Source organism: Furipterus horrens, unplaced genomic scaffold (genome assembly GCF_987537825.1).
Source record: "Furipterus horrens unplaced genomic scaffold, mFurHor1.1.pri manual_scaffold_2, whole genome shotgun sequence".
Classification (NCBI taxonomy): Eukaryota; Metazoa; Chordata; class Mammalia; order Chiroptera; family Furipteridae; genus Furipterus; species Furipterus horrens.
This window is the reverse complement of record NW_028327172.1, coordinates 104,347,954-104,375,354: the sequence shown is the minus strand read 5'-3', so window position 1 is coordinate 104,375,354 and position 27,401 is coordinate 104,347,954. Positions and strand designations below refer to the sequence as shown.

Here is a 27,401-nt window from a genome sequence, read left to right as displayed (position 1 = left end):
GAAGCCAAAGAACTTATATACATGACCCATGGACATGAACTAAGGGGGGTGGAATTGCTGGAGGGAAGTGGGGTACTGGACAGAGGGGAGCAAAGGGGGAAAAATTGAAACTATTGTAACAACATAATTAATAAAATATACCTTAAAAAAAAAAGTCTCACTAAAGGTTCATTTTGTAAGTTCCAGCTAAGCAGACCTAAAGATCGTATGTGATCATTTGCTGCTCTTGTTGTGTTTATGCAAATGAACAGGATAATTAAAACTAGACTTAAAGCAGTCCTTTTAATGACAAGGAGGATAATCTTAAGGAGAAAAATCACGATTCAAGGAAAATCACAATGCTCGGTGATAGACTATAAACTAGTGCAGCTAACTGTCTTTAAAGTTTATTTTCATCAAAGTTTGTTTTCATTTGAAAGTTAAACTAGGTCTGTGACATCATCAAAGATGCTTCATTTATAGGCAAGAAGAATGTCAAGTGCTTTGCAACTGGATGTCTTCCCAATAGGACAGTCTCACAGATATAGAGACTGGTTTGTGGGTTATGTTGTATAAATTAACATGTGTGTTCTGTTTTCATAGGTCATAGCCTGTGATCTCATTACCTGAGTGATTGTATGTAAGCCACACTTCATCCTGGCTGCATTGCTGCCCCTGAGATTCAACAGTTTGGCTGAACTAAACTAAACTGAACTAAGTGGTTGGGTTGGTGAAGTATGGGGTGGTCTGTGGGCTTCACTTTAAAATTGATTTTTCTTTTCTGTCCTAATGGCTTGGACAGAAAGGACTCAGAGGTCTGAGATGGGGGGGGGGAACCTAAAATATTCCCCTCAGGCCAAACTAAGTATAGTGGGCAAAAGGGCTTTGGATAGGTGTGACGTGCCTTGCACACCTTCCTCCAAAGAAGCCTTTTTTTTCCCTAATATGAGACATTGAAAAATTAATCCCTGCCTTTTGTCATCTAGTGTTTATGGGTTGAATGATGTCTTTTAACCCTTTTCGCCAAATCTGTTGCCCCCAGAACACAACAAGGATGCTAGCCTGTTAAACCAAGTGCACCGTTGTCCGGGCACAGCCAACTGACCTAGAGTCTGCAAGATCCTTCCCCATGTGGGAAGGCCACCCTCCCCTCCACACCCCCACTCTTATTAGGGATTTGTGGGCCCAAGGGTAGGTAGGACAACTACCATGTCCAGCTTGAAGTAGCTAGAGGAGCACAAGACCTTCACCCATTGTCCTTTATAAGATTATAAAGGGTCTTAAGTCTGAGAGGGTGGTATTGTTACAGAGCGAGGGTCCCCCCAAAATGAATGAATGAATGAATGAATGAATAAAATTTAGGGGCCTTCTCGCCCGATGGAGGTGTAGGTAGACACGCTGCATCACCTTCCACCACTAAGAAGGAATACAACTTTCTCAAAACTAGAGACAACTAGAAGTTCCAGAAAATCTAGCTTTATGGAAGTCCAACAAAGATTTAAAGAATAAATACTAATCCAGACAGGTAGGAGGGGTGGAGCTGTAGTCGAGAGGCAGCAACAGTGGCAGACCAGTGGAAAAGACAGTAACATGTAAAAAAAAAAGTAGTAAGGGACACCTGGTGAGCACTCCTAGCACCATACCTGTTGCTCAGTCATGGTTCCAGAACTGGGGAAAATAAAGCCACACTGCTTCTGACTGTGAAAACCAGTGGGAGTTGAGGTGGAGGAAGAAACTGCCAGTCCCTCAGCAGAGTTTGTTTTGTTTAGAGGGCCCCCATGGTCCTAGAACGTCCACAGACCTACCGACTCTTGGAACCACAACGGGAGAAACGGATAGAGAGGTGCCGGTCCCATATGGGAAGTGAGAGAAGTGCCTGGAAAAGGGGTAAGTGCTGAGCAAGTGACATTGTTCCCTCTCAGACCCCTACCCCACATGCAGTGCCACAATATGGTGAAACAGGTCTCCCAGTACTGACGAATACATAAGGCTCTGCCCCTTACAACTTAACAGGTGCCACTGCTCTACCTAAGACACGGAGGCAAGCACAGGAGCTTGTCAAGTTGAGGAGATAGAGAAGTATGACCCAAAAGAGGGAACAGATCAAGGTTCCAGTGGGAGAACTAAGCAACGAGGAGATAGCCAACCTAACAGATGAAGAGTTCAAAACACTGGTGATAAAGATGCTCACAGACTTGACAGATAGGCTTGAATATGGCAAACACAGGAGGGAACTGAAGGCTAAGCTAAGTGAAACAAAGAAAAATCCACATGAAACTAATGTGAAGGTAAGGGAACTGGGATTCAAATCAATGATCTGGAACATATGGAAGAAATGAACAGTCAACCAGTAGAGAATGCAGAAACAGAATTGAAAAAAGTGAGGAGAGGCTTAGGAGCCTCTGGGATGAATTTAAACTTGCCAACATCCAAATCATAGGGGTGCCAGAAGGAGAAGAGGAAGAGCAAGAAATTGAAAACTTACATGAAAAAATAATGAAGGAAAACTTCCCTAATTTGGTGAAGGAAATAGACATACAAGTCCAGGAAGCAAAGAGAGTCCCAAACAAGCTAGACCCAAAGAGGACTGCACCAAGACAGATCATAATTAAAATGCCAAACGTTCAAGATGAAGAGAGAATCTTAAAAGCAGCAAGAGAGAAGAGAGCTACCTTAAAAGGGGTTTCTATAAAACTATCAGATCATTTTTCAAAAGAAATTTTGCAGACAAGAAGTAGCTGGCAAGAAGTATTCAAAGTAATGAAAAGCAAAGACCTACAACCAAGATTACTCAATCCAGCAAAGCTATCATTTAGAATGGAAGGGCAGTTAAAGTGCTTCCTAGACAAGGTGGAGCTAAAGGAGTTCATCATTACCAAGCCATTATTATATGAAATGGTAAAGGGACTTTAAGAAAAAGATAAAAACTATGAACATTAGAATGACAACAAACTCACAACTATCAATAACAGAATCTAAAAAAATAAGAACAATCTAAGCAAACAACCAGAATATGAACAGAATCATAGGTATGGGGATCATTTGGAGGGTTATCAGCTGGGAGCGAGAAGGGGGAGGAAAGGAGAAATGGTTCAGGGATTAAGAGGCATAATTGGTTGGTACAAAATAGACAGGAGTAAGTTAAGAATAATATAGGAAAGGGTGAAGCCAAAGAATTTATATGCACGACCCATGGACATGACCTAAGGGGATTGGGATTGCTGGAGGGAAAGGGGTTACTGGGAGGTGGGGGTCAAAGGTAAAAGAAATTTGGACAACTGTAACAGCTTAATCAATAAAATATACTTATAAAAATAAAAGACACTGGATATTCAAAAAAATTGGGAGGAAGTTATCAGCCATTATTTTTTAAATTACTCTCTCTTCCACTTTACTCTCTTATTCTTCTAGGACTCCCATAATGTATATGTTGGTCTGTTTGATGGTGTCCCATAAATCCCTGAGGTGTTGTTCATATTTTTTCAATCTTTTCTTTTGTTCCTCTCTTGATAATTGTCATTGTCTTATCTTCAAGTTTGCCAGTTGTTTCTTTGACTCCTCAGATCTGCCTTCGAATTCCTCTAAAGAATGTTTCATTTCAGTAATTGTACTTTTCGGTTCCAGAATTTGTTTTTGGTTCCTTTTTAGATTTTCTCTCTCTCTTTTTTTTTTTTTTTTTTTTTGCTTCTAATTGATAGTCACATTTTGTTCACACAAATTATTTTCACCAGATTTCCCTTTGGTTCTTCGAACATCTTTAAGAGAGTGTCTTAAAATCTTTGCCTAGTACATATACATGTCATTAGTCCTTTTTCAGGGGTGGTTTCTTTTGATTTATTTTATCCCTTGAATGGGCCATACCTTTCCATTTCTACATATGCCTTGTGATTTTGTTGTTGAACACTGGATATTTGAATCTAATATTGTGATAAATCTGAAAATCGTATTCTTTCTGTTTCTTAAGGTTTGCTGTTTCTTTGTTATTATTTTTCTGTCTCTGCTAAAGATCACCCTGATGTGTAAGCTTAAGGTGATCTCAGTTCTTTTCTGAGCCTTTTCCTGGGCACACACTATGACTTTTTAAGATTCCTTGTATATTTAGTAGGATTTATTTTAATCGTTGCCCAAAGACATCCTCATTGACTTTAAAGGGAGGGGAAGAGAGGGAAAAAACATCAATGTGAGAGAGAAACATCAGTCAGTGCTTTCACACGCAGTTGCCCTGACCAGGGACTGAACCCATAACTCCAGGTATTTGTCCCGACCAGGGATCAAACCCGAGACATTTTGGTTTACAGAATGATGCTCCAACCAATTGAGACACTCCATCTAGAGCTGCGCAGTAGTTTGTTTTTTTTAATGTTTTAAGTGTTTTGTGTCTTGCTCCCTTAAGGAGAAAAAGCATGAAATGTAGGGGGTAAAGGACACCACCCTTGCAAATCCCTTGGAAGTTACTTTAACTGAGAAGGAGAAGCTTGCAATAGTAGGATGAGGTGCAACAAAAATGGCTGCTCATTCTTTGTCTACATCTCTGTGATTGGAAATAGCATTCTGCAATAAGAGGACAGGGTCCTTTTTGCCCATCATGGCTCCTGCAAATTGTGTGCAAACTGCTCCAGTAACACAGGCACAGCTGCTTGCCACATGGCTGGGGTTGTGGAAGGGACAGCTACTGCTGAACTAGGAGCTGAAATTGACAAAAATTAACCATAATTTACCATCCAAGTCTTCTCCTGGAAGTTGCAAGCCTTCAACACTCGAGTTCCAAAATAGTTACACCAGACAGATTCTGCCACTGCAGCTATCTACCTGGGAAGACAAATTCCTGGTGCTTTCTATTTCACCTTCTCCCCACAATTTTCAAAATAGATTTTAAAGGTGTTTCTTCACTTATACAAAATACAGTTGACCTTCCAAAACATAGGTTTGACCGATGTTGGTCCACTTATATACAGATTTATAGTCAGCCCTTCGTATCCATGAGTTTCACATCTGCAAATTCAACTAGCCCTGGATCAAAAGCAGTATTTTCTCATTCTTAACCATGGATTTCCAACTGAATTCCCAACTGTGAATGGAAAATATTGTTTTAAATCTTTGGTGGGTTAAATCCGTGAATGCAAAAGGCCAATTGTAGAATTATATCTGGGCTTCCAACTGCAGTTGGGAGTGGTGCCGCTAACCCCCTCTGCATAAGGGTCACGTGTATTTTGCTGAGATAATTTATGTGACATTCATCATAACATCTCCAAAGTTACTTGTTCTTTTTTATATAGTCTTTTTACATATATAGTATTGGTAAGCTATAATTATTACTGAATTTTTCTTTTGATTTATTTCTACATATGTTTTGTTGTTCATTTTTCAGTTTCAGAAAACTGGACAATGGCAGTTGAATGAGTTTTGAAAATGTCTGAAGCTTGGTGGGCTCATCTATCTTCTGCTTTTGCCCAGCCATTTACAAAAGAGTAAATGGGGTGTTTGCGAAGACAGCTCTGTTAAAAGAAGAGTGTTGCAAATGGCTTCAGAATCTATGAATGCAAAACAAGCTAGGAGTCACTTCACAAAGGGAAAAAGGCAACAGCACCAGCAAGTAAAGAATAGATCTTCGGTTAGTGATGGTGATGGAGAAGACTCCTTTATCTTTGAAGCACATGAAGCTTGGAAAGATTTTCATGGATCTCTTCTTCGGTTTTATGAAAATGGAGAACTCTGTGATGTCACACTAAAGGTGAGACTATTGTTTTCTTACTTTTCTCAGTGTCTTTAGAGTATTATAAGAAATGAGGGTTTCTGTTTACCACTTAGGCAAATTTTTGGTGCTGTTGTAATAATATTTAGTTTCACTCCTTTTTATTGAAGGGGAAGGGACATAAGGGAGGGTAAATAAAGGGAGATTAGGAAAAAGGTTAATAGTCATTATTTCTTAGTTTAATTTCTGAGAGTTCTTGAATTCCAAAACAACACATTGTTATTATTTGTAAAATTAACAAATTGCTGTTGACCATATAACCTTTTGAGTTTAAAAACTTGATACATTCACTTACTTTTGATTTTCGAAGACAGGAATTCTTGGTTGTTTACGCAATTGCGCTAGTGTTTTACTTATGTTCCTGTCCTGGTAATTTAATCTCTACTTTAGTACTATCCTCTGTTAAGTGAGATTGTTTATCTGTACCTGATGGTGAAATAAAAAAATCTATTTAGACTTGGATGAAAAAGTATTTAGTAAAGTTTCAGTCTCTGGTTTATAGGGGTAGGTCAGTCTGCTACAAAAGACAGTTTTAATAAAATTGGAAAGTGATCCAGTAGTGTGGAAGACCCTGTGTTCTAATTGTTTTTCATTATCTGTTTAAGATACTTTCTTATTTTTTTCTATCAGTGTAGTTTTAAATTTTTTTAGTGATTCATATACATCCATGCAGCATTTTTCACATAAGATTTGCCACTTCAGGATGTCTTAGATTTTGCTTTCTGTTGCTGATGACACAGGTTCTTTGAGCTCATAGTTGTGGGACTTGAGGGCATACTTAGAGAATAAGATCAGGAGACACTCAGCAAAAGTCTGTAGCTGGAAACATAAGCTTTGAGTTTCAGGCCCAGAATGTCCAGGAGTCTAGTGTCACACTATGAATAAGTGATCTATATCCTCTTTACTTAAACTTTCAGTGTGCTAAACATATTTCTAGGTCCTAAGATTTTGAGGAAAAAGCTATTATATAATTCTGCTAGCTCTGTGTGAAATTTAGCTATGCGTATATTTTAGTGAAAGAACATGTTGATTCATATGGTAAATTATGTTTTAATCTCACACACTGTTCTAATTTTCAGCCTTAGTATGATATTCAGTGACCCGCACTGGCTTTGGCAAAAATAAAAAATGTAAAAAACATTATTTAAATTAGTTCAATTATCAATTCAGCATATCAATATATGCATGAAGAGTAATTAAATAAAATATTACTTTATAAATTTTAATTAGATTTTAGAATAACTTTTGCAAGCTATTGCATATTAATTTTGTTAAGTAAAGTGTAAGGATACATTATCAGCTGGGAGGGGGAAGGGGAGGAGATGGGGAGATGGTGCAGGGATTAAGAAGCATAATTGTTTGGTACAAAATAGACAGGGGGAAGTTAAGAATAATAGAGGAAAGGGTGAAGCCAAAGAACTTATATGCATGACCCATGGAAATGAACTGAGGGGAGGGATTGCTGGAGAGAAGGGGTGTACTGGGTGGAGGGGAGCAAAGGGAAAAGAAATTGGGACAACTGTAATAGCATAATAAATAAAATATACTTTAAAAAATAAGGATATAGTCATGTTAGGGCAAATGATAACTAAACTCGTAAGTTTTCTTTATTGAGTAACTTCAGCAATAGATTGAAATGAAAACTTCAGAAGAATCTGTGGTGGTAGATGAAAAATACTGTTTGAAGCAGTGACAGAAGTCTTTTAGGAATGAGAAACTTCACTAATGTAAAGAAACTATCATTTTTTCCTTCAACTGTAAAATTATGCTGATGGTTAGGTTATTGTGAGGAATAAGAGAATTGAGGTGTATAAAGTCCTTATGAGAGTTCTTGGGACAAAATAATCAGTACATATCAGCTATTAGGATCATTATGTATAATATTGTTCTAAGGGTATTACATAATTCTGCTATGGTATATTCTGTTCCTGTTCATTAGAAAGAATGACAACTTAATGTTTTATCAGGTTTGTTATTGGATTGGTTTCTTTCACATTTCTTCAACTTTTCAGAATTTAATTATCACAGAACAACTAAACCAAGTAGGATTATGGATAATTTATAATGCTTTATTCAACATAAACTTCACTTTTTATATTCATATAACCTAGAAGATTTTTCCTTGATGTAAATTCATCTCCTTTTATTATGTTTTCTTTGATCATACTGCTTTTAGGATAAACATTTTAGGAAAGCAGTTATCATAATTTGTTTTATTCATATATAAGATCATTAAAATTCAAAGTGAACAACAAATACATTTATTTAGCCAAATATTTACTAAGGTCTTACTCTAGTACATGGAGAGTATAAATAAATTTGAAGAATATACTGTATTAGCCAGAGATAGGCACTTACACAGCTAACTGTAATACAATTTAGTGATTGTCATTTTTATGTTATTTTTATGGGAGCATAGGAGAAGGGTCCCCTGGCTGGTTTGGCTCAGTGGATTGAGCGTCGGCCTGCGAGCTAAGTGTCGCTGGTTCGATCTTCCAGTCAGGGCACATCAGAGAAGGAAAACTCTGACTCCAAAAAACCTCCGCTGCCTTGCGGCATACCTCTTCAGGGGAAAGGCTAAGGGAGTAAACCCCGACAGAAAATCCGGAGCCGGAGTCCCTAAGGCGGTTTGACGTTGTAGTCAACACCGGCAACTCCTGCGGCGCACCTGAAGCCAAGCTGTATTGACTCCGTCTTTCCCTTGGACCCTTCAGCTGCGAAGAGAGGGGGGGTCTGCTGCATGGGCAACAGCAGACCCTCCATATCACCCTGCCCAGGCTCTGTAGCTTCAGCTTCACTGGAGAGGACACTCCAGCGTCATCGCAAGATGTCGATTCAACACGGGAGGAGACAGATACCGTGTCACTCCCGAGTCGGACTGCACAGCCATTCTCGGCGGTGCAGATAGTTAAGAAGCTACACCATCGTCTCTCGAGACGGACGGCTGCCGACGATTTATTAGGGAAAATATTTTAAACTATATCCAGTAGCAGCTCTAAAATTATATGTGGAGGAAGCCTCTTAAGGGAAACAATTTGTTTGGGGAAGGGGCAGGAGGAAATTGTGTTGAAGAGGCATTGCAAATGTTGTTTTGTAGATCAACAGGAGTAGCATTTACAAAAATGCTTTTATTCATGCTTTATGTAGTTTGAGGAAACGTCATTGTCCTTATGAAAAATCATAGTTAATTTTTCCTCAAGAGATTAATTAGAGATTATTAGAGTAAGGCAACCCCTTACATCACCTCCTAATTCAACCACTAAATATGTTTTATTCATTTTATTCGGTTTCTCTTTTTTGAAAGTGCACGTTCCTGTGATTTTTTTTTAAAAACAAGTATTTAAAAATAAAACAAATATAGGGTTCTAAAACACATTTTAAAAGGCTCTTTGTGTTACTATTTGCTATAAAGTAGAATAAGTGCTCTGAAACAATTCAGGAAAAAAATACTTGAACTATGTTATAAATTATACTTCCAAGAGGTATAAATGATAACATTATTGCCCTTATAAATGTAATGGTTAATTCCTGATGGAAAAGTAGACATACTGTAATAAAAGAGAAGTGATAAAGGAGAGAGTTATACTATATGTGACATTTAGCATTCTATGTTAAGTCTATAAAATGATCACTCCATTCAACTTATAAGTCAATATTTTTATTTTTTCCATGTTGCTTAGAAGAGGGGTATTTACACTAAAAAAGAGAACTATTTTTTTTTTTTAAAAAGAAAAGAAATCTCATGAGAGACCCCCCCAAGCCAGAACCACCTATCTAAGCTGTTCTCAAATTTGATACCCACAGATTGTATGAGGTAATAAATGTTAATTCTTTTTTTAAAAGGAGAGAGATATTAACTCTATATTCCTAGATCCTTATTTATCTGACCTTCCAAATGCTATCTAAATTATTTCCATTGTGTAGATTTTTAAAAATGAATAAGATTAGTTAAGACTGTAGAACTGTAAATGTGGCTAGATGTTGTGATAGGGTGATTCACTGCAAGCTAAGACATTATCTTGAGTCTTAAATGTTTAACTCTTCCTTGATCTTGACAATAAAACACTTTTTTGGCTACTCAAGCTCATTAACATTAGTGAATTGTTGAAAGGAGAAGCTATTTAATTTAAAAGGGCAAAATTGAAAGGGATTGAACTAAAAAATTAGAATACAGTTTATACATGTACACACAAGGAATCTTGGTTAAATAGGTTTTTTCCCCCTCCTGTCTTCATTTATGTTCCACTGTGTGTTTTCTGTACTTCTATTTCAGTGTAGTTCTCAAACGGTTGAGTTACTGTTTGTGGCATAATTATAAACATTTCAACCTAATATACTTTAGTTTTTGTTTTGATGATTTAAAATTTTTTTGGTGTGTTTGTAAAATTGTTTTTAATAATCTGTGTTAATGGGATTATATAATTAAAACTTAGAAATGAAGTTGTCAGGTAGCCTTACTCTGAGAAATCACCCGGAGACCATTCTAGGGTTAAACAATGGATTTATTGATGAAAAAGAGGGGAGGGCGTGGAGGGAAGAGGAAACTTCCAGACAAACTCCAGGGCCAGTAGGAGTAAGGGAAGCGGGGTTGGGGGTTTGGGGGGTGGGGGGTGACTTCCTATTCAACTCGCAGGGACCTGTTGGAGCAATGGAAAAAGGGAAGGGGGAAGGAGGAAAGGGGATAGGAAGAGAGAGTAGAGACTCCGGGTCACCCATGAGGCCCGTATGAATTGCCTGCCTGAGCCTCTGCAGGCGCTGTCTCCACACTTTGCCAAACACGTTGGATTAGCATGAGTTTACGCATCAACACATTCAGCAGGTTATTTACATCTCCCTGCTTTTCCCCTCACCAGGCCAGTCAATGTATCGGGCTAGGTTCATCAACATTTCTTCTGAGAATAAGCAAAGTCCATTTTCATTTCCAACTGGGAGGGGCTAGGACCAGATTAATTTGCATATGGTTCATTTGCATACATCAAAAGTCCAGGCAGGCAGTCCAGCAGCCACCATGTTCTGACATAAGTGAACCTGTGTAAAACAACTAGTTTGCCAAAGAATATTTCACAGGATAGCCAATTTTTAAAAAAGTAAAATATAGCTAAAATCAATTAAAAGTTTGTTTACTTATCAACATATTGAATATTTAAAACATTTATTGCTTTTCAAATTTTAATGAAGTGGTATTTCAGACACTGCTGTGGATAAGCAAATTGGCTCTTTGTATTTCATGGACAGTTTGGCATTATGTATCAAGAGTTATAAAAGGCTTACAGTTTTTGATTCATTAATTCTGCTTTTCAGATTTTATCTCAAGGGAATATTCTAAAGTGCTGGGAAAAAAACCTTTGCTCTAAGGTACTAATTTTATTTAAAATATGGAAACATCTAAATGGCTGATATCAAAATGGTTAAATAAACTGTGTTACATCCACTGTTTAGAATAGCATGCAGCCAATAAGAATGAAGCTTACAAAAGTTTTCAGAAACTTGGGAAAAGGAAAACTTAGGAAACAAAGTTCAGGACAATTTCAGTTATATTTCAAAATGCACAGAAAAAAAGTTTGAAGGAAACATACCAATAAGTTGATATTATTTGTTGAGTGAATTTTTTTCCTTATATTTTTCTGTACTTTCTTGATTTTACACATCAAATATATGCTGTATAGAAGGAGGGGGGAGGAAAGAAAACTTGAAAATAAATGACCTTTTTATGTAAGTTAGGTTCATTTTACAAGTCAGATCTGAATGAAATTTTTGATGTTCTTTGTTTAGTTAATGTTATGCAATTTTATTATCATTTTAGTTCATTTTACCTCATAACTCAGAGAAGATCATTTATATTTCAGAGTTCTACTTAGTTTTTCATGTAGTGCTTCTGGTTAGACCTATATGTGGACTAAGCAATTAAAATTAAGGATGTTTGACTGCCCACTTCCTTTTTCCCTGTTGTGAAGGGGGAATGCTTTACCAATCTAAAAGCCATTGTTTCATTGTATTTTGATCCCTTTTGGGTACTCCATGAAAAATTACTCAAGGTTTTGATTTATAGTTTGTATTTAAAGCTTTTTTTTTTTTTTAATGGGAATCATATTATTAATGTTGATATTCCACGTATTTCTACTAAAGTTTAAGCTTGACATGTTTTCCCCTTGAACATCTTGAATTATTCATATGTTTACCGATCTGATAAGAAATATATCAATTAGAAATTTTACTAGCACCAAGGACACATAATATAGTATTTATATCATTTAAAATTGTATAGTGATATCTATATTTTGTAGTTTGTGTATTTTTCACCTAATTTTAAACATCTAGTCTACAGACTTTGATTTCTTTTAATTCTAAATTTCTGATGAAATGTTTTTTTGTATACCAGAGAAGGAAAATGTACAAATAAACTTTTAAGAATATAGTGAAACTATATAGTGTCAAAAGAGAATTAGTAAAAAAGCAATCTTTAATGTTCCTATTGCATACATATTGCTTAGCGCTCTTTTTAAAGTTAAGATGGGTATTTATTCTAAGGGCTACATAAGGGTGTGATTATGTATGTGTGTTTGTGTATTAAATATCCATGTTTTTGTTTATTTAAGAAATTAAACCATAGTTATAGAGGGCACAGACCCTTATCATAAACAACATAAAGATAACTTATGGACCCCACTCATTTGTACAGCTTGAATTAGAAGGTGGTGGTAAAATAATGTTTATTTGGAAATTTTAGAACTCCATAGTACTGTTATGTAATAGAATGTTGGCAAGTGGTTTAACTGACCGTGTAAGTCATGTGAGATTTACAGATATCTCTATAAAAATGAAATCTCAATGGTGGCATGTGCCGATAATTCAAAAAAGGTATATATTAAGGATATTCTGAAAATGTTTGATATCAGATTTTAGATCTCATTGTAGGGCTGAAGTGAATTTGAAAACATGCCAAGCTTTCTACTTTAGTGTAGTTTTTAGTTCCAATAGAATCTAAACCCTACCTTGTAAATTTTTTTCACAAATTTAATATAGTATATATGACAGAAATAATCATCTGTTGAAATATGTAGTGTTCATTTTCCCTCTAAATCAGTGAAAAAATTTGGGGCAAGGACATTTTTAAGCAAAACCATTTACACATTGTAACATTCCTTGGGCCTTTTTCTTTACAAGCTCTTATTTTAAAATTAGTTCCCAAATAATGAGACACAACTATAAGTGTGTTATATAATGAAATGCTACATGAAAATAGGAAAATTGCTAAAACGCTACTATTCTATTACCTTCATTCATTGATTATTCAATATAAAGTGCTGGCGAAATTGTATAACTACTGTGTGTTAAAAAGAAGATATCTGTCTATTCAGTACCCAGAATTTCCAGGTGGAAATAAAATTTGTGGTGTAAAACATTAAAAAATACTAGAAAAAAATACTTGAAATAAATGTTTATGGAATATTAGAAGCATAGTTCCAAGAGCAGACGTCATAAAGAAAAGATTGATTATAGAAAATCTATAGGGGAGAGTAAAATTTAAAGCACACTATAAAAGAAAATTGAAGTATATATGAGACAAATGACTAATACTCTAAATGTATGAGTTCTTACAAAAGAAAAAAAGTCATAGAAAAAAAAGTTTATAGAAGAAAAACAAATAGCCCACAATGTATGAATGAATCAGTTGTATTAGTTAAAGAAAAACTAAAATAATGAGATAATATTTTCATTCATCAAACAGGCAAATATTTCTTAACAAGTTAACACTCAGAAAATGACACAAAGATTGTAGGTAGATCAAAAATGGACAACTTAGCAGAATGCATCCAAATTGCACCTATTCTTTGAAGCAGCATTTCTCTTTTTAGGAGTTTATATGTAGGAAATAACAGGGAATGTAGACAAAGTCAATTTCTACAAATTACATCACTGGGTCATTTGTAATAGTAAACTATTGTAAGCAATCTAATATTTCAATAATTAAAGTGGTGAGATTTCAGTATTTTTATTATTTTTATACCAAATATATTACTTCAAAATAACAAGTAGGAAATGATTAAAAGAAACCTTAGTTAAGTCATAGTAAATACTACTAAATATTGATTTATTTACTCTGTGCTTCAGAATTTCCTCACTTGATAAATTGTGGATAATAATAGTACATGATCATAGGGCATTGGGACAACTAAGTGAATTAATATATGAAAAGCACTTAGAATAGTTCCTGACATGATGACTATAGTTAATAATACTGGATGGTATATTTGAAAGTTGCTAAGGTCTTAAAAGTTCTCATCAGAAGGAAAGAAAAAAATAATTATGTGAGGCAATGGATGTTTACTAAACCTGTTGTGGTAATCATTTCATAATATTAACATATCAAATCATTATATTGTATATCTTAAACTTATCAATGTTATATGTCATAGTTTACTGTGTACACATTGTATATACATAGATGTGTAGAAGATAAGTGTCTAATTTGGAAGAAAATTACCTGATTTTGAGAATTGGCCTAGATTAAAAGTAAGTGACCAAAGAATTACATTGTTAAAAACAAATACATCAAATTTTTCTGGATTTATTGTCCCTGCTATAGCTGATCTAAAACTAATTGTGATGTTAAACTGAGTATCTTTTTGTTTGTTTTGAACAGGTTGGCTCAAAGTTAATCACATGTCACAAACTGGTATTGGCTTGTGTTATTCCCTACTTCAGAGCCATGTTTCTCTCTGAAATGGCTGAAGCCACGCAAACAGTGATTGAGATTAGAGATTTTGATGGGGATGCAATAGAAGACCTGGTAAAGTTTGTCTATTCTTCACGGCTCACTTTGACTGTGGACAACGTCCAGCCTCTTTTATATGCAGCCTGTATTCTACAGGTTGAACTGGTGGCCAGAGCTTGTTGTGAATACATGAAGTTACATTTTCATCCCTCCAATTGCTTGGCAGTAAGAGCCTTTGCAGAAAGTCACAATCGAATAGACTTAATGGACATGGCAGATCAGTATGCCTGTGAGCATTTTACTGAAGTAGTGGAGTGTGAAGACTTTGCAAGTGTGTCACCCCAGCATCTCCATAAGCTTTTGTCCTCCAGTGATCTAAATATTGAGAATGAAAAGCAGGTCTATAATGCAGCCATCAAGTGGCTTCTTGCCAATCCTCAGCATCATTCCAAGTGGTTAGATGAAATACTTGCACAGGTAGGGACTGAAATGAGCTTGTGTATGGATATAAACAATACAGAGGCAAACAGCATATTTCATTTACCATGAAAGGTGTAAATTAGCAATTGATATAATACATGAAAATGGCTTTGACCCCTACTCTCCTATTTACTCACTGTACTATTTAAGGATAAATCTGAATTTTTTACATTCTCTGCTTTTTAAACTAATATTTAAAATATCCCTTTGAGATAGTAGTAATGAATATTTTTTATTCTAGTAGAAAATGGTTCTGAGGAAACTGCTCAAAATTCATTTATAACTATTGTTTTTAATGAAGTTTCTACTGAATTACATTGCTAATGAAACTACACTTATTCCTAATGCATATAGATTTGTTCTGGAAAGAATTACAAGGTATCACTTCCCATTTTCTTCCCTCACTCAGTTTTACTTTTTAAATCTTAGAAATGGGTCTTTATTTTAATCATTTATGTTCTGTGTCAACAGGTGTTACTTGAATAATAAATAGGCCTTAGAATTACTTTGAAAACAAATTTGTCAAAAATAAACAAAAAGTTTCATTATCTTGCAGCTATATCTTGTGTGTGTGCATGCTTTTAACTCAAAATAGTATCACTGGGTTTGATAATCTCTTTAATCCACTAGAAAATGAATGCTTCTTTAAGAGAGGAATGGTGAATGCTTCTACTAAAAGAGGGGATGCATCCTTGAGTTAGTATATATAGCTTTCCAAGGTGATTGATTTGAAGAAAACACCTATTTGTTTTAGATCTGAATGTTTGTGTGTTTAGATAAGATATAGATCACTTTTGATATGTTCAGTCTTAGTTTTAAGGGGCAAAATAACAAAGAACATTCATTTTGTTTTGATTGTGCATTTTCTTTAGCAACAAGGGGCCTTCTAATTATGACAATACCATTTTGGAAGTAAACTTGAATGAAGACAATTGAATTTATTTAGACTACTTAAATCTGTATTTGAAAGAGGAGAATTTATTTAGCATATAATATGATTTCATTAATGCAGACCTACTGGAAATTGTTTTAGAACTTGGCACATTGTACTTTAAGTCTTTATGAAGTAAATGAGTTTTAAAAGGTAAATAGACTGCAGTGGGCTCTGGCCGGATAGCCCAGTTGGTGAAAGCATTGTCTCAATACCCTAAGATTTTAGGTTCAGTCCCCGGCCAGGGCACATACAGGAGTCAACTGATGAATGCATAAGTGGATGGAACAAAACAATCAATGTTTCTCTCTCTTTCCCTTCTTCTCTCTTTGAAGTCAGTTTTAAAAAGAAAGATAATGTACTGCAGTGAAAGTAGAGAATGAGTGATCAGTTACAACTTAAATTTGTATCTACAACTATCCATGATCTTAGGTTCGTTTGCCGCTGTTGCCAGTGGATTTTCTTATGGGTGTTGTGGCAAAAGAACAGATTGTCAAGCAGAATCTAAAATGTAGAGATTTATTGGATGAAGCAAGAAATTACCACCTTCACTTGAGTAGCAGAGCAGTACCTGACTTTGAATACTCTGTTCGGACTACACCAAGGAAGCATACTGCTGGTAATAAAATTACTCATTTATCAGTTCTGCTGGAAGGATCTTTGTTGTATTTGAGAATTGGTTATGTATGCCTAGATTTAATTGTAAGATGATTAATATCTGATTATCTTAGAGTAATAATTGACAAATAAGGTTATTTATGATATATTTTTTTAATTAACTGTATCTTGGAAATAGTAATGGGGATTGGAAAACACTGGATAGTTAATGACTTCCTTTAAATTTCTTTTTAATTGTTATTCTATTATAGTTGTCCCAGTTTTTCCCCTGTTGTCCATGTCCATGGGTCATTTATACTAATTCCTTGATGATGACTTTTTAAATTAAATTTATTGAAGTGACATTGGTTAATAGGTTCATAAGTTTCAAGTGTACATTTCCAGGATACCGGATCTGTATATTATATCATGTGTCTACTACCCAAAGTCAGATTGTCCTCTGTCACCAAATGTCTGGCCACTCTTTAGTTCCTCCCATCTCCTCACCCCCTTCTCTGTGGCAACCATCTCACTGTTGCCCGTATCCGTGAGTTTAAGTTTTATATTCCACATATGAGTGAAATCATATGCTTCTTAGCTTTTTCTGACTGACTTATTTCACTTAGTATGATATTCTCAAGGTACATCTGTGTTGTCGCAAATGGCAGTATTTCATCCTTTCTTATGGCTGAGTAGTATTCCATTATATATATGTACCACATCTTTAATCCTCTATCAAAGGACACCTTGGTTGTCTCCATGTCTTGGCCACCATGAATAATGCTGCAGTGAACATAGAAGTGCATATATCTTTGCAAATAAATGTCTTCGAGTTTCTTGGGTAGATAGATACCCAGGAGAGGAACTGCCAGACTGTTTTCCATAGTGGCTGCACCAGTTTATATTCCCACCAGTAACAAATGCGAGTTCCCTTTTTTCCACAATCTGTCCAACATTTATTACCTGTCTTGTGGATAATAGCCATTGTAACAGGTGTGAAGTAGTATCTTGTTATAGCTTTTATTTGTATTTCCCTAATAGCTAGTGAGGTTGAATATCTTTTCATGAATCTGTTGCCCATTTGTATGTCTTCTTAGGAGAAGTGTTTGTTCATGTCCTCTGACCATTTTTTAATTGGATTGTTTGGTATTGAGTTGTATGAGTTGTTTATATATTGTGGATATTAACACCTTGTTGGAACTATTGTTTGCAAATACCATCTCTCATTTTGTTGGTTGACTTTTTATTTTGTTGGTGGTTTCTTCTACTGTGCTAGAGCTTTTTAGTTTGATATAGTTCCATTCACTTATTTTTGCCTTTAACTCCCTTGCCTTTGAAGTCAAATTCATAAAATATTCTCTACAACCAAGGTCCATAAGTTTAGTACCTATGTTTTCTTCTATATAATTTATTATTTCAGATCTTATATTTAGGTCTTTGATTTGTTTTTAATTAATTTTTGTACAGGGGAGCAAACTATAATCTAGTTCCATTCTTTGCATATGGCTTTCCAATTTCCTCAGAACTCTTTATTGAAGAGGTTTCTTTACTCCATTGTGTGTTTTTGGCTTGTCAAAAATTATTTGCTCATATACATGTGGTTTTATTTCTGGGCTCTTGATTCTATGTACCTGTTTTTCTGCCAATACCGTGCTGTTTTGATTATCATAGTTCTATAGTATAATTTGAAATCAGGTAATATAAGAAAGCTGTGGAATTTTGTACATTGATTTTGTATCCTGCAATGCTACTGTATTAGTTTATTGTTTCTAATAGTTTTTTGTTGGAGTCTTTAGGGTTTTCTTTATACAGAATTATGTCATGTACAAAAACTGATAGTTTCCTTCTTCCTTCTCAGTTTGGATGACTTTTAGCTTTTTATTTTTTTATTTTTCTTGCCTAATTGCTTTGGCTAGGACTTCCAGAACTATGGTGAATAAGAGTGGTGAGAGTGGGCATCCTTGTCTTGTCCCTGATCCTAGAGGGAAAGCGTTCAGTTTTTCACCACTGAGTAGAATATTGGCTGAGGGTTTATCGTGACGTTTATTTAATTGAGGTACTTTCCTTCTCTGCCTATTTTATTGAGTATTTTAATCATAAATGGATGTTGTATATTTTCAAATGCTTTTTCTTCATTTATTGATAAGATATGATTTTTATCCTTTGTTAATGTGCTGTATTATTCGGTTGGCCAAAAAGACACATTTTTCATTTTCACTAATAAGTTTATTGATTTGGATACTTTGAGTATGTTGGCCATCTTCTGTGTGGTATAATTGTTCTCAACTAATATCTCGATTTGGTCACTATCAACTTCAACTTGTCTACTCAACTGTGGAGCATCTCCAGCACAAAACTTCACAGACAACTTCTGACATGTTTAGTCAATCACAGCACCTTATCCATACACTGCACAAATCTTTTTTTTTTTTTTTGCATTTTAGTTGCGTTTTTACCTTTCTTGAAATAAAGCATTGTGTGCCAAAAATGTTGCATATTTTCTTCCATCTTTAATATTAAAATGGCTACACAAAAATCCACCAATTTTAATAACTTTTAAAAAATACATGCTGATATGACAGCTGTCACCATACAGTCTAACAAAATTGTTTCAAATGAAGTTAAAGACAGCTAAGCACTACTGCAGCCATCTTACAGACAAAAAAAACAACAACAAACTTTTTGGCCAACCCAATACCTTGATCGATTTGTTAATGTGGTGTATTATTTGTAATGTGTTGAGTGATCCTTGGGCATTTGGAATGAACCCCACTTGAGTGTGATGAATTATTTTCTAAATGTATGTTGTGTTTGATTTGCTAGTATTTTGTTTGGGATTTTTGCATCTGTATTCATCAGAGAGATTGGTCTATAGTTTCTTTTTTTGTGTGATCCTTGTCAGATTTTGGTATCAGGATTATGTTGGCCTCATAAAATGTGTTAGGGAACATTGCCTCTCCAGTTATTTGGAAGAGTTTGAGGAAGATAGATCAAATCTTCTTTGAGTGTTTGGTCGAATTCACTAGTGAAGCCATCTGGTCCTGAAGTTTTACTTTTTGGGAGGTTTTTGATGGTTTCAATTACTTCACCGTTGACTGGTCTATTTAGATTTTCCAATTCTTCTTGATTCAGTGTTGGAAAGTCATATGTTTGTAGGAACTTGTTTATTTCTTCTAGGTTATTGAATTTGGTGGCATATGGTCTTCCATAATATTATAGTATGATCCTTTGTATATCTGTGATGTTTGTGGTAATTTCTTTCATTTCTGAATTTGTTTGTATGAGTCTTTTCTCTTTGTCCTTAGTGAGTCTAGCCAGGGATTTGTCAAGTTTATTAATCTTTTCAAAGAACGAGCTCTTTGTTATATTAATTTTTTGTAGTTTTCTTGTTCTCTTTTCAATTCTGTTCTAATTTTTATTATTTTATTTCTTCTGCTGACTTTGGATTATTTCTGTCCTTCTTTTCCTAATTCTTTAAGGTGTAATGTTAGGTTGTTTACTTGGGATTTCTCTTGTTTCTTGAGCCAGGCCTGTAATGATATAAATTTCCCTGTTATTACTGCTTTCTCTGTATCCCAGAAATTTTGCTATGGTGCATTGTCATTCTCATTTGTCTCTCTGTATGTTTCAATCTCACCTTTTATTTCTTCTTTGACCCAGTCATATTTTAGTAGTATGTTATTTAATCTCACTATATTTATGGATTTCTTTACTCCCTTTTTGCAGTTGATTTCTAATTCCAAAGCATTGTGGTCAGAGAATATGCTTGGTATAATTTCATTTTTCTTGAATTTTATTGAGGCTAGTTGAGGTTAGTTTTGTGACCCAACATTTGGTCTGTTCCTGAGACTATTCCATGTGCACTGGAGAAGAATGTATAATCTGATGTTCTGATGAAAGTCTCTGTAAATGTCTATTATGTCCATTTGTTCTGATTTCTTATTTAAGGCCAGTATTTTATTGATTTTCTGTTTGGATGATCTATCTAGAGCTGTCAGTGGAGTATTTTATATATATGTGTGTGTGTGTGTGTGTGTGGTTGTGTTTTTGTCAGTTTCTCCCTTTAGTTCTGTTAGTAGTTGCTTTATATATTTTGGTGCTCCCTGACTGAATGCATATATATTAAGAAGTATTGTATCTTTTTGATGTAGTATTCCTTCTATCATTATAAAATGTCCATATTTGTCTCTTGTTACCCTTTGTTATCTTGAAATCTATTTTGTCAGATGTAAGTATGGCTACACCTGTTTTTCTGTGGATGTTATTTGTTTGGAGAATCCTTTTTTACTCTTTCACTTTGAGTCTAATTTTATCTTTGTAGCTTACATGAGTCTCCTGAAAGCAGCATATGATAAGGTTTTGTTTTTTGATCCAGTCTGCTACTCTGTGCCTCTTTATTAGTGTATTCAGTCCATTTACATTTATGTTAATTATTTATATAATATATGAGGATTTCCTATAGCCACTTTATTTTGTTTTCTGGTAGCTCTGTGTCTCTGTTGGCTCTTTTCCTTTGTGTTTCTGTCTTTTGTTTTTGTTGGTGGTATTTCATACTTCTTTCCTCCCTTTCCTTTTTTTAATCAATAGCTATGTGTCTCAATTTGGAGTTTTTTTTGTGTGGTTAACATTAGATTTATGAAAAAGATAGTTTCATATATACAGTTGGCCTGTTTCTTCTGATTGCATCTGATCTCCATCCTTGTTTGTGAATTCAGATATTTACGCCCTCCTTTTTTATGTTTTTGCTGTAACAAACTGTCTCTATGCTGTAAGTTTGTTGGTGATCTTACACATTGTTTTGTGACCTTTTGTTCTTTGTTTCAGGTAGAATAACCCCCTTGAGTGCTTCCTGCTATGGAGATCTAGTGATAAACCCCCTCAGCTTTTGTATGTGTGGAAAATTCTTTATTTCTCCTTCATATATAAAGAATAACTTGGCTGGATATATTATTCTTGGCTGATAATTTCTGTCTTTTCAGTAGTTCGAATATTTGGTTCCACTCTCTTATGGCTTATAGAGTTCTGCTGAGAAGTTTGATGATAACCTAATGGGCTTTCCTTTATAGTTTACTTTATTCTTTTTCCTGGGTGCCTTGAGAACTCTTCCTTTGTAACTAATTTTTGACAATTTTAAAACAATGAGCCTTGGAAAAGGCTTTGGATTGAGGTAACTAGGTGTTTTGTTTGCTGCTTGGATTTGGGAAGTTCTCATCAAGTATTTGTTTGAATAGGCTCTCTGTTCCGTTTTCCTTCTCTTCTTCTGGTATACCTATTATTCTTATATGGCTGTTTCTGATGGAGTCAGATACTTCTTGTAGACTTCTTTCATTTTTTTATGCTCAAGTCTCTCTCCTTCCCTCTGCGTCATTTCTAGATTTCTACTTTTGGTATCACTCATTCTTTCCTTCATCTGGTCAGCTCTATTTCCTATGCTTACTAGTTCATTCTTGATCTCTTTTATGGAATTCATCTGTAGAATTTCTGTTTGATTCTTTTTAAAGTTTCGTTCTCTTTGGTAAAGTACTCATTTTGTTTGTTAATTTGTGTTCTGAGCACGTTAAATTGCCTGTCTATATTTTCTTGCATCTCATTGAGTATTTTCAGAACTGCAATCTTGAATTCTCTGTTATTTATATCACATATTTCCATGTGCTTAACTTTCCTTTCTGGAGATTTTTTATTTTCTTTCTGAGCTGCCTAGTTACCTTGGTTATTTATGTATGGTATTTGATGGATTCCTCTTCTGCCTAGGCATCTGTGTATGAGTGGCACTTCTCTTAATAGATTACTAGGAAGGCGTCTTTCTATTATTTTCCAGTAGGTGGCGCCGAATCACAAGTTTTTAGGTCTGTGAAATCCCAGCACTGACCCCAGCTGTCTCTGGCTGCTGTCAGTGTAGCCACGATACATGGGGTTGAGTTGGCTAGGGGAACCCCGCCATCTTCTTTGTTTTGCCCTCCCGGTAATGGTGGCCTTGGACCTATGCCAGGTCCCCCCTGAACCTCGACCTGGGACCAGTCACAGAGTGTACCCTTTCCTCAGAGAAAATAGACATTCTGTAGTACCAGTTCTCAGGTTTGCAGATAATGTGCTCTGCAACCCAACACCAAGGGTGAAGGGAGAAGAGAGAGCTCTGAGCTGGGCTCTGTGACTTTGTTTCCAGTACCACAGTGCTGTGTCCTTGTCCATATCTCTGGGCTTAGCCTTGGATCGTACTGCTCACTCTTTCTGAGATGCCCACCAAATCTCTTTGCTACTCTTGGCTGAAGGGAGTGCCTTCCACATCTGGCTTCCTCCCCTCTCTGGGCTGAGCCCCACCGTGAGCTGCAGGGCTGCTGTTCGTGGCTCAGCTCTTCTCCCTGCTCATCTCCTGTTTGTTCCCAGTGATCCACCTTTAGATGCTTAAATGTGTGGATCTCTCAGGCATGCTTGTACTTTGAGCAGGGAATCTTTTGTTGAGTTATAGCTGTTCAAATTGTTGACATTTTCAGGGGAGAGACCAAGGGGATTTCTCATGCTGCCATTCCTCTGACATCATATGTGAGTTCTTATTGTACATGATTCAGATAGTTTTACCAATATACCAACTTAAAAAAAAGCCATTACATAATGCACTACACAGATGATACACCTGAAACTTACATAATTTTATTAACCAATGTCACCCCAATAAATTTAATAAAAAAGAAAAATGAAAAAGCCATTATAAATCTTATACACTCTGAGGAGCCCGCTGAAATATCTCTTGAGATCTTTTTAATTCTTCATTCGTGCTTTTAGAACATTTGCATTTTCAAAGTTTTGCTCTGTTGCATTAAAATTTATTTATTTGATATATTTTGAGCCCTTCAAAGACAGATACCTATCTTATTTAGTTTTGTATCTGTAGTGCCAGGCATGGAGCTTGACACATAGTATATTCTTAAATACTTGGGTCTTTTTGCATTTTATCAAATCAAAAGAAAGGTACTAAATCTAACATTTGTATAACATACCATATTAAACTCTTAGAACCTAAAACTCTCATTTTGGAGAAGGCATGCAGTTTCACCTTTATTTGCACAATTTTCAGATTTGATCTTTTCCTAAGTTTATGTTCACTTAATGTTACTCTGGAAATATAAAGAGTATATGAGGGAGGAAGGAAAATAAATTAGGTCCAGGAATTCAGATATTAGTACTCTGATCAGAGATTTCTGCTAAATTTGCTGCTATCTAACATAGTTATTAAAAAAGACACCAATGGAATAGCTTGAAACAACAACAGAAGGCAATATTTGATTACATATACTGGGATTTTATCTAGGTAGTATAAAGAAAATCTGAATGTCATAGATTTGCCTATGAAGTATAGTTATTATAAATAATTTTAACAGGAAAGGACTGCTGATTTATTTTCCTTTTTTATAGGTTGGTTTCAATAATTAAATTATTTTAAAGTGTAGATTTATTTTTTTGTGAATCCTGTTTCAGAATGTCAAGTTATTTAATGAAATTCTTCAGATTTAGATTTGAATTCAGACAACATCTTGGTAGTCTAGGTTATATGCCAAGCATATGCCCAACCCTCATGTATATGATCCCTTACATGTTCAGGAACTTAATGAAGTAGACTTCAGTGAAGGATTTGATCCTCATTATGAGATATTTGGTGTTATTCCACTTATGGATGAGACTAAAAATCAGAGAAGGTGAAAGTATGCTCAAGGCCACACAGAGAAATAGCAGAGAAAGGATTTGCATCCTGATCTTTTTGCTTCATTCTTAGTTTTCTTTTATCCCATGTCATGTTCTTAGGTGACTTATGTAGCTGAAATACTGATATCCATTTAAAGAAAATCTCACCAATGATTGGAGTTACATTCTGGGATTATCATTCCAGCAGTGCCATTAAATATCTATATACTTGGAGCAGATTTCTTTATCTCTAATGGCCTCAATTTATTTATAAACAATTTTGATTGTGTGATTTTTAAAGTCTCTTCCAACTTTAAATTCCTCTGACTTAAAATATTGAATTAGTTGGAAAATATAGCACAAGTAGTTCTGAACATTTATTTATGCAGTCATTCAGCAAACATTTATTAAGTGCCTACCACGTGCTGGGTTCTAGGTTAACATTAGAATGCAAACACATATAGTCAACTCTGTTTTGAGAGAACTTGTAGTTTCATCTAGGAAAATAGACATATCGCTAAATAAATGCAATAAAGTATTACAAATACTTTGATATAATTATAAGATGTAATAAGAAGCACAGAGAAAAGAGTGGTAATTTTCACCTTGCAAAGGTCAGAAAAGGTTTTATAAAAAAGTAAACCTCAATCTTGGTTTTTAATAAGAAATAGATGTTTTTCTGGGTGCCAGTTAGGGGAAGGGGTATTCTGTTTATTTTTTATTTTACATTTATTGAATGCCTAATACATGCCAGGAACTGTTCTTGTCCTTATTACTGCATGAATACTTGCCACCCAGTCTTAACCTAGCTTAGCTTCTGGTGACAAATAAAAGCATAATATATAGATTATTTCAAAATAGTGTATTAAGTGAATGAGAGTTGCCAAAAAGTTGCTATCAGAACATCAAGGATGAGCACTAACTATATGCATGTTGCAGGAACTTGAAGTCTTATGAGAAAGAGAGGGAGAAAATCAAGTTAGAAACTGCAGGCCTTTATCTGTGCTAAGGCCTTATCTTGTAGGGCAGTGGTTCTCATAGTATGAAGGAAGTGGTGGTGCCTGGACCAGTAGCATCAGCATTCACTTGGAAACTTATTAGAAATAGTACAATCTTGAACCTACGACAAACCTGCTGAATCAGAAACTTTGGGGATCAGGCCCCACAATCAGTGTTTTATGCCTTTGGGGTGACCCCGAGCCACACTAAAATTTTGGTTTCTTGTTAATTGTGGTAAATATGCATAGGTATACCTCATTTTCTTGCCTTAGTTGATACTGCATTTTTTTTCTTTGCAAAATAAAGATAAGGCCCTCCACCAGAAAAAAAGATTACAACTTGCTGAAGGCTCAGATAATAAATGGTTAGCATTTTTTAGCAATGAAGTAGTTTTTATTAAGGTGTGTACATTTTTAGACATAATACTATTGCATGCTTAATATACTATAGTACAGTGCAAATATAGCATTTTTGTGCATTGGGAAACCAAAAAATTCTTGGACTGGTTTCATTGTGATAGGGCTTTATTGTGGTGCGCTGGAACTGGACCCGCAGTATCTCTGAGGTATGCTTGTGTGGCATTAAAATTGCCATTTTTAAATGTATAATTTAGTGGCATTGCTAACACTTTTAAGAAACTGTTGATGTAGGTAATGAAAAGCTGTTACAAGAACCTTTATAATTAGATTGTTCGTTTGGCAGTCTGAAAACATAAAGATCACTGAGGAGGGCCTGCACTAAGGCAGGGGCAGTGGGAATAGCGAAGAAGAAGGACACCTCAGGGAAGGGAGAGGTTGTTTGGGTCGGTGAGAAAGGGAGATCCTTTTGAACATGTTGGGTTTGGGTGCCTGTGAGACATCAGGTGGAAATGTGGCATACAAATATAGATTGGAAGGCATTATCATACAGATGGAATTTAAAATAAAGGAATAAACTTTTCCTGTGTGAGCATGAGGTATGGGAGAAGTTAGCTAAGGATGAACCATAGAAAACATAGGAAGGAAAGAAATGATCAGACACAAAAGGAGACTGATATTAGTGAAACCAAGAGAGTTAAGGATTTTTCTCAAAAAACAGAGTGATCAAATGTTGCAGTTGTGTTCAGTAGAAATTAAGAGTTCATTGGCTCTTGTTATGACCTTAGAGAGAGCAATTTTACGTAGTGGGTGAGGATCTAAACCATAATGTAATGGGAGGTTAACAAGCAGGGTGGCTGATGTATCCTATTCTTTGAGAAAAATCAAATGAAGTGAAAGAAAAAATGAAAATTAGATTTCTAATAATGTAATAACATTGAATGCTACACAGATAATTCCTTTTTTTGTTTTTGTTTTTTTGCCATTAATCAAACTTTTAACTTCTTAAATATTTTTTCCATACGAATTTTTTAAAAAATTGGCAACTGTGATTTTGACCTCTGTTTTGTGACTTTACCTTTAGGTGTGCTATTTTGTGTAGGTGGTCGAGGTGGATCTGGTGACCCTTTTCGCAGTATTGAATGCTATTCTATCAACAAAAACAGTTGGTTCTTTGGACCAGAAATGAATAGTAGAAGGCGACATGTGGGTGTCATCTCTGTGGAAGGTGGGATCACTCTTGTTTAAATCACATCACATGATCATGATGCTCTTTTAAAATGTTTGAACTTTGAGAATTCTTTCTTTCTATAAGAAAATTGCTAAACCATAAGATATGTTTCAGTATATTAATAAAATACTTGGGTGTTGATTATTTACTTACTTTATGCCCATTGATTATCAGCGTACAATCTCTTGCATGTAGTTGCTTTACAAGAGATGAGCATCAAGGAAAAGGGAGTTAAAATGAACTATATTTCTAAAAGAACCAACTTGAAAAAAAATGTTTATTGAATCCAAATAATAAATGTATATCAGCTTTTTTCTATACCCATCTAATTATCATTGAAATTAGATTTATTTTTACTGGTTACTGAAAATGATTAATTGCAGAAAATCATGGAGAAATTGTTAGGAGACTTTTTAAAAAATCACTTTTATTCTGATTATAAACACATAAATGCTTTTTGGGGAAAATAAAACATTTTAATAAATGGAAAAATCTGTAATGTAACCACCCAGAAATTGTCACAGTTAACATTTTGACATGTAGTCTTTACATGTGTTTGTGTATTTTTATTTCTTTCATTTAGAAAAAGATTGGCCATATTGTATTAAGTTTTATATTCTTTGTTATGTAAGAGCATTTTTTCATTTTACTAAGTATCCATTGAAAGTATGATTACTGATTTT

General features: G+C 35.0%; 1 protein-coding gene across 3 annotated transcripts in view; it reads left to right on the top strand.

Annotated features, from left to right (window-relative positions):
• KLHL8 (kelch like family member 8) overlaps positions 1–27,401 on the top strand; it is a 69,831-nt gene that overhangs the window by 24,680 nt on the left and 17,750 nt on the right. The window contains exons 2-5 of one of the 3 annotated variants that reach the window (XM_090266269.1): positions 5,348–5,710; positions 14,376–14,924; positions 16,291–16,477; positions 26,590–26,715. In XM_090266269.1, the coding sequence (XP_090122395.1) occupies positions 5,498–5,710; positions 14,376–14,924; positions 16,291–16,477; positions 26,590–26,715 (1,075 nt within the window). In that variant the 5' untranslated portion in view covers positions 5,348–5,497. Of the gene's footprint in view, positions 1–5,347; positions 5,711–14,375; positions 14,925–16,290; positions 16,478–26,571; positions 26,716–27,401 lie in introns of all 3 variants that reach the window. The other 2 variants (XM_090266268.1, XM_090266270.1) reach the window with 2 other exon arrangements.